The sequence below is a fragment of the Larus michahellis genome, chromosome 1 (genome assembly GCF_964199755.1).
Source record: "Larus michahellis chromosome 1, bLarMic1.1, whole genome shotgun sequence".
Lineage (NCBI taxonomy): Eukaryota > Metazoa > Chordata > Aves > Charadriiformes > Laridae > Larus > Larus michahellis.
Window position 1 is genome coordinate 153,955,145 of NC_133896.1, and position 12,840 is coordinate 153,967,984.

The window sequence follows — 12,840 nt, forward strand, 5'->3', positions numbered from 1 at the left end:
CTAACTACAAATGCCTAAAAATTGTTCGGTGTGAGGCATCTCATGCCCTCTAACCCAAACGATGCCTGTGCTTTTCCTGTGTAGTCAATAATTTTTGCAGCCTAATAGTCAGGTCTGGATGGAACCATTAAGATTATTAGACTGATGTGACAGGAATCTTGCCCAAAGTAGTGCTACCGTATCTTGTTATCTTGGAGATCTACAGATATATTTGTGAGGTTTGGAAATATTTGAAAGTATGATTTGTGGTGCTCTTTTATATGCTGTTTCCTGTGTTTGAAGGTAAAGACTTTTTTTAAGTTAAAAAATTGTCTTAGTTCCTATCTGATACAATTATCTCTATCAAAAATAAATGATTACTGAAAGGCATACTGCTGTAATACATGAGTTCGTATGTTGTCTCAAAGAAAAGTGGAAATTTTTGTACTTCGCGATTTTATCCTGTGGAGTTATTCCAAAAATACTTTTGTTCCACTGTGCTTTTAAAAACGTAAGCAATGACCTGCATCAAAGACTTCAGTGAATTGTCCCTATTTAAACACGTTGAGTGCAGCTCAGATAACAATCTGTTCTGAGTTCATACACTTTTAAGTACAAATATTTTTAGTATATGTGCGGGTGTATTTTTATATTAGTGAATAAATCAGCTTGAACAGTAGGTGTTTATAACTAAGCAAGGGTTTTTTTGTTTTGTTTTTCTGAAAATGTGGATGGTTGTAGAAATTTGATTGCATCCTGTTGCAAATCCCAGTTAAGAACTAGTATTTCATTGGTTAATTTCTGACAACACAGAGCTGTCTCACATTTCTTCTTTTACTGTTTGGGTTTTTTTAACGTAATACAAAGGAAAAAAACAAACCAACCATTGTTCTTTGTCCCCATTAATTCTTACACTGTAGTTCTCTTTCTAGTATTTGCTAAAACTCATTATAGTAAGGTATATGAAAGTGTTTATAAGCTTTCTATTTTCATGTGTTAACGGAAATAAATTATTTGGCATATAAGTACTTTGTTGTAGTACAACAATCTGGTTTTGTTTCAATATCATTTATAATTATTTCTTCAAATACTCCTATTTAACTTGTGATTTGAATCACTGTTGTAATTCAGAGTATTAGATGTTATATTTTAGAACCAGATAGTCTCCAAAAGTTTATGAACTAAAAAAAACAACCCTGAAAATACTTTATTAAAAGCATGTTTCTTCTGTAATATTTTCAGTGTGACTTCTTGGAATATTTTTCCTTTTGTTTTTCTGAAGTGGTAAATCACTGTTAACAGCATTGTTTTAAAATAATGACATAGCTAAGAATTTTGAGAAAACTGTTTAAAAAAATACTGAAAATGCAGAGTAAATGTATCTAATATTTGAAAGAACAGGAATTCTTGATTATGGTAACTGTCAACTTTATGTGTGTCCCCATAGACATGCCTAGGTAAGAGGGAGTTCTGACTGATACAGGCCACCAATAAAATTGTTACTCTAGATGAATTGAACTAAATTCATCTAAATTTAGTTCATCTAAATCAACTAAAAATCTAGAACTAAATGAAATTATTTACAATCTTAAACATTGTCAATATTTTGAGGAAGACAAACTAAAATGTGGATGCACTGATGAAATTATTGTGAGGTGTTTTGGAGTTACAACCATTATACAAATGTAGTTGCCTTTCTGCATACAGTTGAGGATTATTTTTTTTCTTACAAGCATATGTAAGAAGGCAACAAACACTGTTGACAAAAAATAGCAGAATTCAAAATTAATTAATTTGAACTGCATATGAAAATACTATATATACTAAATGTTTGTTGGTTTAGATTTAACTTGCTATATTTTTATTAATAGTCAGAGCTCTGCTTTTTTTCTGACCTCTGCCTTTTAAGTGTTTAGAGAGTAAAACCACATAAACATGTGTTTTAAATAAAGTTTAAATGTTAAATGGACAAATGCATTTAAATACTTTTTCCCTATGCACTTTAGGAAACATATGAAAAATTGCTAAGTGTTCAGAAATATCAAGACCAGCTGACAGCTCAAGACCTTCCTCCTCAGAAGGAAAAAAGGTAAGCTTGCAGTTGGAATGAATATTATTAACTAATTTTCTTAAAAATGCTTCAGTATGTTGGTTTTGCAGTTCTTGTAGTTCCCCACTCTACCTGCCTTTTATTCCACAAACACATTTCAGACTTTTTCCCTATTCCTTGTCTAATATTTGTATGGTAATTTCAGGTTGAAAAGTCTTACCTGCAGTATCTATATGTGGAGTATTCTCTTTTCACTGCTAAAATAGGGAAACTCCACCTATTTCTCTTGCTCTTTAGTCTCTTGCGGCTCTTTTCAATATTTTCTCCTATATAAAAATTCTGAAGTGTGATTTGAAAATAAGTAGAGAATATCCAGGACTCTATGTGTCTTTATATGAAGTCTTCTAAGTATTTCTTTATTAAAGGTTTTTGAAAAAGGAGGTAAACTCTTTAAAAGAATACAAGGCCTTTTAAAATACCAAATAAATTGTTTATTTGTTGAAAAAAATCCTAAGGCCTAAAGCTGAGCTCCTTAATAGTCTTCCATTAATTACAGATCTTAAATATTTTTACTTACCAATATTTAACTTGAAGAGTATCAAAGTACTTAATTTCACTTTTTTTTTTTCCTTCCAATGGCTTTGAACAGCTAAATTGTTAAAAGCTCTAGTAATTTTAGACAAGTCTATTTGGTTGGTTTTGTTTAAATATCACCATTATTATTAATTCAGTTTAGTTTCTCTTTTTCCTCTAACTTCTCTGGTATGCATGGCAAACTCATCAGCTAGTTAGCTACTGGACAGAAAAAATACATGTCAACCAGAAGAATCCAGGGAAGATGCTACAGTTACTTTTTTTGTGCATACAGTCAGGATTGTCTTTGAAATGGGTATATGCTTTAAGAACTGTTTGGTTCTCTTAGGCTGTATTCTTGATTTTTCTATTTTGAGATTTTTTGCAACGATTTTATGATGTATTAGAATATTAAATTAAGCAAGTCTTTAAAAGAAATGGATACAGCTAGGAAGTTTTGATTTTGGCATTTACTGGTTTTCTGTATAGTTACTTTTTCACTGTCCAAGTTGTTTTTATCTTTGTTCTTGTTACGTATTTTCTAGCCAGATTTATGTGGTGTTCCAGTTGCACATCATGTTGGTTTGTCATTTCTTAATTACAGCCATTTGTTATTTATGTTAGGAAGAGAAAGGATTAATTTGCAGAGATTATTTCAATTTCTTAAATAACAGAAGTTCATGTTTCTTCATGATATAAATAGTGTCCTATGACCCACGGAATGTTTTATCATAGATTTGCGTTAGCTTCTGAGCGGACAAGAGAACAAATGAATTCAGTCTCTTGGTGTACGCTGCTGAAAAATAACCTGACTCCTTACAGAGCTCAGCCAGTGGATTTACTGATGTGAAAAATGACCCAAAGCTAGTCAGAGTTGAAAGGTTTTTTTCCCTGTTAGGTTTGTAAAAGCTCAGAGAATTTAAAGGATTTTGAGACTTATTTTCCACACTGGATATTGTACTTCCTCTGAGATTAGACTGGATAATTTATCTCCAAAGTGTGGGTAGGGGGTGGGTGGGAAGGGCTGGGGTGGGTTTTTTTTTGTTTTGTTTTGGTTTTTTTTTTTGTTTGTTTTTTCCAGAAAATAATCTATTGTGGACACATTCTGTAATATTAACTGTAGGGTTAGGACGTGATCTTGAACAGTTATGTTTATAGTTTTTCACATGTAAAAAATTTCATTGACTTCGCTGGAAGTAGCAATATATGAATGTAAGTATATACTTGAGTCTGTCAGGGTTGGAAGCTTTTTTAAAATTACTGTTAAAACCAGCATTGTTTCTAAATAAATGTTTCTCGTGCCCTGACTCAGAAAAGCATTAAAATACATACTTAAGAAGAAGTACTACTTAAAATCACCTTCAGGAGGAGTGCTTTTCTGAATCACAGCTTCTTTAATGCTGCTGAAAACATTCATTAAGATTGTTTCTAAAAAAAACCTAAAGAGGTAAGAAACTAGTTACAGCCTTGCCTTGTTTACCTGATAGTGTTGGCACGTATGTTTGTGGTGGCGTTCTGTTTTGTTAGTCACTTCGTATCATACATGGTTCACAAAGATTTACTTCAAGCATTGTTTTTTCTTTGTGTTAACATCTCCGTATGAGTCTGTTTTCTTAAAAATCTCTGGGTTTGTTATCATCAGTGCGGTTTCTGTGCTGCGCAGGTGCTGCATTAGTACTTTGACCATGTTCACTGCTAGTGGAGTTTTTTGTATTGATCAGAAAAGTAAAGACTGGAAATGAAATTCTGCTACTTTAGAACTGGATTTTAATGTTTTGCTTTTGATTTTGTTCTTTGCTGGTTGTAAACCAAACTTTTCGTAGCAGGCTTTTAAAACTAAGCCCTAAGTTGCGGGGAAGATGGCTTACTATTACAATATTACTCTTGCTCAATCTTGGACTTCAATAATATGAATAATGCATAACTGATACTCATAATTTTCACATGGTTAATTCAATACGTGAAGTTACCATCCCTTTCAAAAGATGTTTTAAAGTCAACGTAGGCTTTCTCATGTTTGCTGTAGGAATGTGATCTGTATTCATTTATAATGGAAAATGTATTTCTGAACGAAGACTGACTGTATGTGTGGTCCTTTGTGATGTAACTCTAATTGCATGGTTAATTAAAGGGAGAATATGTGTGATATTTTAAACAGAAACCTGGCTGGCAGCAGATGGCTGACTAAGATTGAATTGGAAGAAATGTTGTTAGAAAAACTGTCAGATAATGATGTAAGTAATTAATCTTTCTAATCTTAAGGAGGCTTGTGTTTCAAAAATATGGACCTGGGTGCATTTTTGGATACTGAAAAGTACTACGTGGAAGCAGGTGCTCTTCAAAAGAATTTTCTTCCTTCTCATAAAGTCTATATATGCTCACAGCACTATCACATCTGTGTTGTTTTGAAAAGTACCTTGTGTTGCTTTTTTTATCTAGCAAGTACAGAACTATTAAGGGTTTTTTATTGTTACTAACATAGTTTAGTTTCTCCTGGTAACATTGTGAGGCCTTGGAGCACTTGTTTCTTGTTATCTAATTATGTAGTCAGGAATGGAGTATAGTAACACTTTATAATAGAAATAAATAGTTGTTTATTCTAGTTAGAGATGAAAAACGGACAAGGGTAGAACCTCAGTTGCTTATTGTAGAGAAGGGGTAAATATTCAAGACAGGAAACACAATGGATTTCTGTAATGGTAAACCTGCACAGTTTCTGATTTACTAGGAAGGACATGATAATGCTAGAAAAATCACAGAGAAGGCTGATCAGAAATAAGGAGTCCTTTTTTGTAGTGATTGGATACAGAATCAAATACCAGAAACAAGATACAAAGCTATATAGATCTGTGGTCTGATACAAGTATCTTTTGTTATATTCTCCTTGATGTGAATATGGTGGGAAAGAGGAGGGGTTTGCAGTTTCCCCAGTATCTGCAAACTATATCACTGTCTAGATTTGGAATCCTTTACGCGTATCTCTGGGAATAAGGCTGTTCATCCTGGTAGTTACACACTTTTTTTCTCACTCGGAGCTTTTTCCTACAGTCCCCTAAATAGCATTAGATTTTGTAACAGGAGGTTCAGTCTATGTGGCCAGCTTCAGTTTTCTTTTGGAAGTTTAAGCTTGAATATATACCAGAGAATATAACACTATTTTCTGAGTATCCCAAGTATTTTCTCACGTAGAAACGGTGCTCTTCAATCTCTTCTGTCCTGTGGACAGTATAATTACAAAAATAGTGTAGCAGCAGCAAACATGCCCTATGCTCACTTGTCATCCAGAACGGTAATGTGTGATGGCTTCCTTGTCTATGGGTGATGTGAAAGGGTCTCGAGCAGACTGTGGTCTATAAGCATAAGTTAGAAATCACTGTTGTAAATTCTCCATCCTGGTATACCCAGGAGACTTCCTCTATCCTGCTCGCAGTAAGAGCAGTTGTTACTTCAGTGTTTTCAGAAGCTGAGTTTGGAATAGCTGTCTTTCCTCGATTGCCAGGAACTGGACTAGTTGTACAACCAAGCAGTTTGGTGTTCTTCACTGCTTGTTTTTTGTACACTCTACATCTGTAAAAATAGACTGCAATAAGCTAAAAAAAACCCCTCACAACTGGACCTCAAAACCTTTTACATACTGGCCTCTCACATGTAAAACCACGAAGCCTCAGCCTGTAGGAACAAATATTCTTTAAATGTATTTGAAATGTCTCGATATGAGCTACCATGCAGTCTTACCTGCTTCAAATTCTTCTATTTTGCCATTGCAACAAAATTTTCTGTGGTGTTTGCATTATTAAACAGAACCAGAATTATTGATTTTTTTTTTTTCCTTTGTGCTCTGCAAGTGGAAACTGTTGAAAGCTTTCTTCCTCTATAGCCTCTATAATTTTTAAACTTTTGTATTTTTATATTTCTGCTCTTTGAAGGATTTATCACATGTCTGTGTCATAGCGTTAGACAGAAGTAGCTTTCTAAGTGATGTCAGAGTTCCAGGGGCTATTGCTAGGTTACAAGAAAAGTATTAATTTTGTGCAGAAGACTCTGGTAACAGAGAGAAGAAAAAAATACTTTTAATAGCAGCTTGTAAGTAAAGAAAACTCCAAAAAGAATTTTATGATATCTATATGAAAAATCCATTTTAGATGATACCATGCCTTTATATCCAGGGACCAGTTGTCTAGTGCTCCTGCCAGTAGCACTTCATAACAGGACATCCCAGCTTTTAGCACAAATGGGTTAACACAGTGGTGTTTACTCTTTAATCACATGTTGAAGAACTTTGGAAGGGGTGTAAGGGGGAAGGAGAACCACACAGTAGCAAAGGATAATTTATTTCGAGAGGTTGCCCTTTAAGTCAAGTATCTCTTGAATTTTTAAATAGCTTGATTGTTCGGTTTTAAAGGAAATCATAAACATTAAAGTAACTCAGCTTGAACAACCAAAGATAGATAGATAGGTATTTCCTGTATATATTATGAAATATAATCATTTAAGAGGTTCAGTTTAGTGAAATAAAATTATTTCCAAGTCAATGAACATGCTGACTTACTGAAAATAAGGTGAAAATCTTCTCCTTTTTTCATTTTAATAAAACAATAATAAAAGAATGAAGACCCCCCCCCCCCAATGTTTTCTTTTAAAAAGTGTCATGAACTTCATTCTCATACAATAATCCTTTATTACAAAGTGGTTGGTTATGCTTTGAATTAAAGTTCCATTGTTGCCTGAAGAAAGAACTAGGTATCTTTAGTCACACAGAAAATGATGCATCTGCATGCTGTTCTTAAATCAGCATGTAGGTGCAAAAGTGTCATCTTGTCAGAAATCATCAATAAAAGTGAAGCAGGAAAGATCAATTATATAAAAATAGAAAGTTTTAGCAAATGCAATTACACTTGCATCCTTTAATGAAGTCTTGTTGTCTACAGTATTTGAGATTTATTCAACTCTTACAAAAACTGATGACGTTGCCATGTGGTGACATGGAGGAGAAGTATATACAGAAGTTTACCAAAGAAGTTCCTGCGCAGTTACAAAAGGTAGTTATTGAGCCCTTAAAGTATGATGAGCGAGGAGTGGCCTTCAGCACCGGTGAAGGTAATAATTTCAAGTTGGTTGGTAATGATGCAGAATGTTTTCCTCTTCACACTGCTTTCTTTATAGTATGTACAACACTGATGAATGTGTTGCTACTTCATTTTATATGCTTATGTCTATATTGCATATATAACTGCTAACTATGTTATAGCATACTAAGTTATGGTGTGGCCTGGTAATGAAGTGGAAGGTTTTTGGCATAGAGTCTATCAACTGTTAGTTTTTATCTGTATTTCTCTACAGTAGTACCTCTGTAGAGAGGACCCTGTTGTGCTACGCGTTGTAGGATACAAAAGGACTTTCACTGCTGGCAAGAGTTGACTGTTCAACGTAAAGGGCAGGGGACTTGGGGAGCACAAACGCATGTGGAGAATTCCATGGATGTTAACAGTGTTGTTGCTTAATGGCATGCTTAGACCACTAAGTAACCTTTATCATGACTTTTGTAGGCAGTCCAGCAAAGGAGAACTTCGAAGATGCAAAGAATAAATAGCAAGGCATTTGGATATTTGCAAACAGTCTAGGAAAATGCAAAGAGAAAATTGCGAAATGTTTAAACAAGTGGACAAACCACAGCTAGCATTATGGGGCAGAGATGGGAATCAGTCATTGGTACTGAGACAGAGGGGACGTTAGAAAAAAGACACGGAGGTCTCTGTATCTTCTAAACACAAGCTGCTTGCATTTTCAGTGGAGGGACACATAGTGGAAGAACGATAATAATATACGATATGACTGATTGCCTAGAAAAAATAATGTAGCAACAACATGTATAGGAAAGTCTGACTTTCTGGACAAATGTGCGTGCACATGCTTTGTATCTATGCTGTACATTTAAGAGGAATCTTAGTCAGAGATGACGTGTAATCTTAAGCAGCAGGCAGCAGATAACAAGAACAAAAGTTGCAGAGCATTTGAGGGGCAAAATGGCTAGAGAGATCTGTTCTAGCCGGGTTGGCTTCAAGATGATGTGACAACAAGGAGATGTGAGACTGCCAATCTGGGATTTAATCCACACAGGTTTTCAGTAGTGTCTTCAGAAGAGTAGTTACTGAAGTTTGATAAACATGCAACCCATGTTATTTAAGAAAAGCCGTAAGACTTTGTAAATTCACGAACAGTCTTATTTGTGTCCCTTCACCCCCTAAATTAAGAAAAATGTCTAATTCTGATAATTCCTTTATCAGAATGATTGCATCCTTTGTGCTACAGAAGACTGGTCTTAGGCTTTAGCATAGAGAGTTTGTCATGGTTTAACTTGAAGCTGTTTAACTTGAAGCTAATGGCCTTAGAGAGAACTAACTGTAAGCAGTAATTTCTGAGGAAATTAGGCTAAATGATGCATAGGCATTGTTTATACCAGTGTCATTAAAGCGTTAACCTTTTCCATGTGAATATTCTTAAACTTCTATACCTTTGTATGATTTTATAAAGTATTGTAATATTACTAGAAATTGTACTTACGGTAAACGTAGGTGTTCAACAAACTGTTTATTTTTGTGTACTGTGACATCAGCAGATCAAGAAAGTGTCCTGATCCACTGAAGTTATGGAAGGTAGACTGTTACCTCTACCTCCTCCCAACACACACTTCCCCCTCTCTTAATAGATGCTGATGAAAATATACTGAAAGCTGGCTGTTCATTGTTTGTATTTATTTTATTCTCTTAATTTTTTTTTTTTTGTTACCTCAGCCTCCAAAAAGAAACAGCTGGTAATATGTGAAAGTGTTCAGATTTGCTTAACTTATTGGGCACTTGAAGTTCTGTAGAATATTGAAGCCTCATAACAGATTGGGTTTAATTCCTTTAAGGTATAAGAAAAACCGCAAAAGCTACTGCAACAGTTTATGACAATGGGACTGGGAAAATTACAGTGAATGGAATAGACATTTTACATTACTTCCCAGTGCTGCAGGACAGGTGAGAGCACTACGAAATGCCGTATTCTTACTGTACTTAAATTATTCCAGCAAAAGTCATGCTATGCAATTATATTTTGGTGCTGTGTTCCACAGAGTTGATGCTATGTTCTTTTTGCTGTGTCTGTTTTATGAAAATTGGTCTTGCTTTTCCTCCTAGTTTTCAGGAGTCAGTAGCACAAGAAACTGATAGGTGAGACTTGCTCTGTATTTCTTGTCTGTCCCTTTCTGAAGGGATGCAAAAACCAAGAGGACGGACCATTTGGATAGTTCAAATTTTGGTCCCTTAGAAAGGGTTTGCAGTTTATTCTAAAAATAAGTAAATAAGAAATATAGTGTCTTTAAATGTTTCCTGAGAGATCTGCAAATTGCATGCATGTGTAACTACTCTGGCATACAAGTAACATAGCGGAAGCAAATAAGGTGAGACGCTTCATGTAAAGCTTCAGATTTTGGAGGATGTGCACAGTCTGTTATAGAGAAGACTTCTTAGAAGGCTGATGAGGTTTCTATCCCTTATGTGATTTTTATTTTATATTGTGGTTTCTGACCTCAAGAATAGAGAGAGAGATTGCTCAGTTTTAATACCCAGAGCTGACATCTTGGCATCTATAGATAATTAGTGAAACAAAACTAATTGTAAAACTGAACTTAAAATACTTACCATTGGCAGTTGGAACACGCTCCTACCTGCTAATTTCCTGTTGATACCAGTAGGAAATTAGAGATATGATTGCCTTTCTGGATCTCTGCCTGAAAGTTAACTATGTTTTTGTATATACTATGGTAAGAAATGTACATAGCATGTAACTTTATATACATGAATGTATTTCATTATTATTATTATTTTTTGTTTTTAGAGAACAGTTGTTGTTCCCTTTCCAGTTTCTTGACAGAGTTGGAAAACATGATATGATTTGCACAGTCTCTGGTGGAGGAAGATCCTCACAGGCTGGAGCGATACGTTTAGCCTCTGCAAAAGCTTTAAGGAGTTTTGTGACAGAAAAGGAGGTGGAATTCATGAGACAAGGTAGGAATTGATACTATTTCAATGTTTCTTAATGTATTTCTGGTAGTTAACAAAATTAATACAGGGATCATTAAGGATCAGATAGTGCAAATTTGAGTAAATAATCCCAGTGAAACCTTGTATATCGTATGAAAGGGATCCGCATTTATTTATAAATTGTTTTCACTTGTTTACTAGCATCCTTTCTCTACCCTTTGCATGACTTCTTGAGCATTTTTCCATCTGTTCGTGACTTCTCATATGTCTATTAACCAGCTTATATTGCCTGAACATAGAATCTCAAAACACGAATGTGTATTCATTAACAAATAAATCTGGATCAGGCATTAGTCAGGTACTAAGATTGTATTTTGTTTTACTTTTGGTTAGTCGCATCTTGTTCATGTTTAGAAAAGTTTTATTCTTGAGCATAAACACTAGAGGGTTAGCTTTGAAGGGATAGTAATGAGCATAAACATATCACACGCAACTAGCCAAACTGAAGGAGCTTCTTTCCGCTCTTGCTTTATTTAGAGTTTACAAGTTACTTCAATATGATGGAGCTTATTTCGATAACGGCAGTATTTGATGCTTCTCAGTGATTAGATGCCATACTGTTTCAGCAAATATAGAATTATCAACAGTGAACTATGCTCTCTCTGGACTAGTAGGGAGAATACCTACGTGTATTACTCATAAAACAGCTTTGATTTTTTCACTCTGTTGTCATCCATGGAAGTAAAACTATCTTTATGCTAGTATTTTTGCAACAAGTTTCTTTGATTATTGCTTTTTAGTACTGACAAGTATGACTGCTAGGAATACCCCTGTAAACTGACATGGTAATGAATTGGGTGTCTGTAATGAGATGAGCATAATTCTCGACTTGTTTTGGACATTGCCAAATATATTTTGGAAACACTAAGTGCACTTTAAAGCAGTGGTCTCCAAAGCAGGGTGTGTGGACCCCAGTGTTGCGCAAGATGATCCATTGTGGTGCAGGAAGAAAATCTTAGAATTTCAGTAGTGTATATAACTTATAAATGAGTAAATACACATATACTGGGGGTGCACACTCAGAAATATTGTACTGATAGGACTGCATGATCAAACATTTAGAGACTGATGCTCTAAAGGCTTAAGCAATATAGATATAAAACAGTGTGGGATTTTTTTAGTGGTTTGTGAAGTAAAATGTGAAGACAGTTCAGATACTGAAGAAAAGTTAAAATGTTAGAGGATCTGATGAAATTCCTGTTAGTGTGTTTTATACTGAACCCATATCCTCCTAGATGTTACAATTCATATGCAAAGTTATTGGCTGCCTTGAATCCCCCACATGTAGTATATCTATAATATTAACTAATAACAGTAAACAAATGAATGCTTTTATGTGTTTTGTAGCTGGACTACTAACAACTGACCCACGCGTGAAGGAACGAAAAAAGCCTGGTCAAGAGGGAGCCAGACGGAAATTCACCTGGAAAAAGCGATAAATTTGAGTATTTAAAGAATGACATAATGCTACCAGAATTTCCAAACATACTGATATATGATTTAAAACTGTTGTATAAATACATTTAGTAATAAAGATTTTTTTCCATTATAACTACTATGTTTTCTCTGTTTGAAAAGCAACAACTAACTTTCTTTAAATTTATTTAAAATTGTGGAAAATTGTGGTGTGATTTGCCTAAACGCTACATCTAAAATAGTAGCTTGAGTGCCAGCTTTGCATCTTAGCTTCACTGAAGTCAATAGCGATTTATGAAACTATTGGTGGGTTATAACTTCTAAAAATCAGTCTGTTTGTTTAGTGACTTGACTGTCTAAATTCTGGAATTAGGCAGCTCCTAACCAGGTATTCGGACAACTTTGACGTGCCTTCCTTTCTGCCTCACAGGTATTGAAGGATAAGTGACAACTTCCCACCTAAGCTATGGTGGAGCTGAGAAACTAGTGAGAATGGTACTGACAATTGAGGGGATGTTGAAGGAGGAACAGTCACAGAGGATAACCTTTGCCTGTGGAATCAGTTGTCTCCAGGATGCCTCCCTAGGTTAAGTAGGGAGTGAATCAGAGCAAGTACCTAAATTTAGGTGCTCTGAATCACCCTCTGGAGGAGTCAGTTTTTCTCTTCTTCCCCCAAATGCAGAAAGAGCTGAAGGGATTAGGCTGAAGCTAATCTTTTAGAATATTCTTTCCCCACCC

General features: G+C 34.9%; 1 protein-coding gene across 1 annotated transcript in view; it reads left to right on the forward strand.

Moving 5' to 3' along the window:
• The window catches only part of MRPS9 (mitochondrial ribosomal protein S9), a 37,008-nt gene extending 24,770 nt beyond the window's left edge, over nt 1-12,238 (forward strand). The window contains exons 6-11 of the mRNA XM_074560261.1: nt 1,986-2,068; nt 4,761-4,836; nt 7,531-7,699; nt 9,513-9,621; nt 10,481-10,650; nt 12,034-12,238. Of these exons, the coding sequence (XP_074416362.1) occupies nt 1,986-2,068; nt 4,761-4,836; nt 7,531-7,699; nt 9,513-9,621; nt 10,481-10,650; nt 12,034-12,125 (699 nt within the window). The 3' untranslated portion in view covers nt 12,126-12,238. The remainder of the gene's footprint in view (nt 1-1,985; nt 2,069-4,760; nt 4,837-7,530; nt 7,700-9,512; nt 9,622-10,480; nt 10,651-12,033) is intronic.
• The last annotated feature ends 602 nt before the right edge of the window (nt 12,239-12,840 follow it).